The sequence below is a fragment of the Lithobates pipiens genome, unplaced genomic scaffold, assembly GCF_037356315.1.
Source record: "Lithobates pipiens isolate NorthernLeopardFrog02 unplaced genomic scaffold, aLitPip1_a1.2 Scaffold_8, whole genome shotgun sequence".
NCBI lineage: Eukaryota > Metazoa > Chordata > Amphibia > Anura > Ranidae > Lithobates > Lithobates pipiens.
In genome coordinates this window covers 209,813,464-209,815,609 of record NW_027507903.1, presented here as the reverse complement: position 1 = coordinate 209,815,609, position 2,146 = coordinate 209,813,464, and the positions used below count along the sequence as shown (strand labels likewise).

The following is a 2,146-nucleotide window of genomic DNA, read 5'->3' as shown; positions in this document are numbered from 1 at the left end:
ACCAACTTCCCAAACTGCATTGGGGCATTAGATGGGAAACACATCCGGCTCATCAAGCCTCCAAAATCCGGTTCCCGCTTTTTCAACTATAAGAAATACTTTTCCATTGTGCTTCTGGGACTCAGCGATGCAAATATGAAGTTCATCGCTGTGGATGTTGGAGCGTATGGGAGTTCTGGAGATTCTAGAATTTTCAGAAATTCCGTAATGGGGCGGCGGTTTCAATATGGCGAATTTCAGGTGCCACAGTCAAGGCCTCTCCCTGGTACTACTGGATCAGATCTTCCATTTGTAGTGCTGGGAGATGAGGCATTTGCCTTATCTACTCACCTGCTAAGGCCCTATACCAGGCATGGTCTCACTGCCAGGAGGCGAATTTTTAACTATCGACTCAGCAGAGCTAGAAGAATGGTTGAGTGCGCATTTGGTAACCAGGGTTAGATGGGTAAGGTGTATACAGTGGTGGGGGTCCTGCATAAGGGTTAATGGCAGATGTTGTGTCATGGCACTGCTGACTGGGCATTGGTCTACTGAAAGAGCCACTAGGTGAATTAAAACCCATAGCCCATGGCTGAAATTTAGGATATGGGCGTTGCTCTTTGCAAGCGGACACGATATACGTTAAATAGGCATGTATATCACCCCTGACCTCAGTGCGCTTATCTGCAGGAATCTCCCTGATTACACAAAGCAACATTCTCAAGAACATAACATCTGGGTCTGAGATGTTGAGGAATTCATCATCTTTGGCCTGGTTTTGTGATTGTTTTCTAATTTCTTCAATGATACGGTTGAAATATTCCTCAAAAGGTGTCTCTTGTTGAGTAAGGCGTGTTCGACGGGTGGTGGAAGTAGACCGGACTCTCCTATCTGGATTTGCCTGCAATAGTTAGAATATATAGATTATGCATCTGATACTGAGGTCACACTTTAGTGAACAGCATATGATGATGATGCTTGTACAAATATTGCAGCACCTCTTTAGAATAGATCAGACACAGGTACTTGTTTTGCCGCAAAAACCTGATCTCACTGAAGACCTCCAAAGCCAGAAGAACAAGTCACACTTTGCCCAAAAATAGGCTGTTGTTGTTTCTCCAACATTTGTACCAACACCAGCTGCCTTTTCAAAATGTAAGTAATACGTTTTTTTGTGGACAGAAATTGTGACATTTTTAAAATACATACCGCAGGTTCTTGAGTGGATGGATGATATTCTTGGGATGACACTGTCTCTGTGGTTTCTTGACTGGTGTCAGCGTCTCCTGATGGTGATGGTGACGAACTTTCGCGCCTTGCGCTTGCTCTCACAGGGACACTTGACACAGTTCTAGGTAACAATAAAGATTACACGTTTAAAAAAAAAAGTGAACATGAATACGCCTTTACTGGTCACAAATCGCTAAGTAAAATAAATGGATATACTTACGCGCGCATCTCAGTGGTGCGCCTCAAAAATGACAAAGCCTCTGCATGGGGGTTAGGCCTGCGACGAGTTGAGGGTGCTCCGCTTCTCTCCGCAGCCTTCTCTTCGTTGACTTCTTTTTTGTAACGGTCGCGCAGGGACCTCCAACGTGTATAAACCTCCTTTCCTGCAATATATAAAAAACATAACACATGTTAGGGACAAAAGTCGAGACAGATCTGCCCCCTCCCACCCGGACAACACTATAGGGAAGACCCCAACCATTGATTTCCCATTCAATTTAGTTTGTTTGCAGCATTGTCAGTGACGCAGTGCTGTATTGCTATAAAATGGCCTGGTCATTAGGGGGTAAAATCTTTACTAGGATGCATGTGTACCCTGCTGCATAGACACAACAAACCTTGCACTCACCTCGGTTATCCTGTTCAGTTGCAGACATCTCGTCCCAGACATATTTGTAGACTTCCTCCCACTTTGCTCTCTTCAGCACTCGGTCTGCATATCCTGGACATTCTGAGTCCCATAACTCTGGTCGGGCATGCACCAGTGCGATGATGGCCTCGTGCGAGATGTCTCTTGCCGCCATGCTGTCTTCTCCCCTTTCATCCCTCTCAACTTCCTGTGTCATTTCCCAGGTACACCTGCTGATTAGGATGTGCTTCCGGGTGTTTTTTTTCTTCTTTCACGCTGCTGGCCGCAGTTGACACAAAAGACTGCGAT

General features: G+C 45.4%; 1 protein-coding gene across 1 annotated transcript; it reads right to left on the bottom strand.

Annotated features, from left to right (window-relative positions):
* Window positions 1-400: 400 nt before the first annotated feature.
* On the bottom strand, window positions 401-1,869 carry LOC143962019 (uncharacterized). The gene is made up of 4 exons (XM_077471361.1): window positions 1,838-1,869; window positions 1,430-1,592; window positions 1,189-1,330; window positions 401-880 (listed from the first exon to the last, which is right to left on the bottom strand). Exons 1-4 carry the CDS (start codon window positions 1,863-1,865, stop codon window positions 401-403), a joined length of 813 nt encoding a protein of 270 aa, XP_077327487.1. The 5' UTR covers window positions 1,866-1,869.
* Window positions 1,870-2,146: the final 277 nt, after the last annotated feature.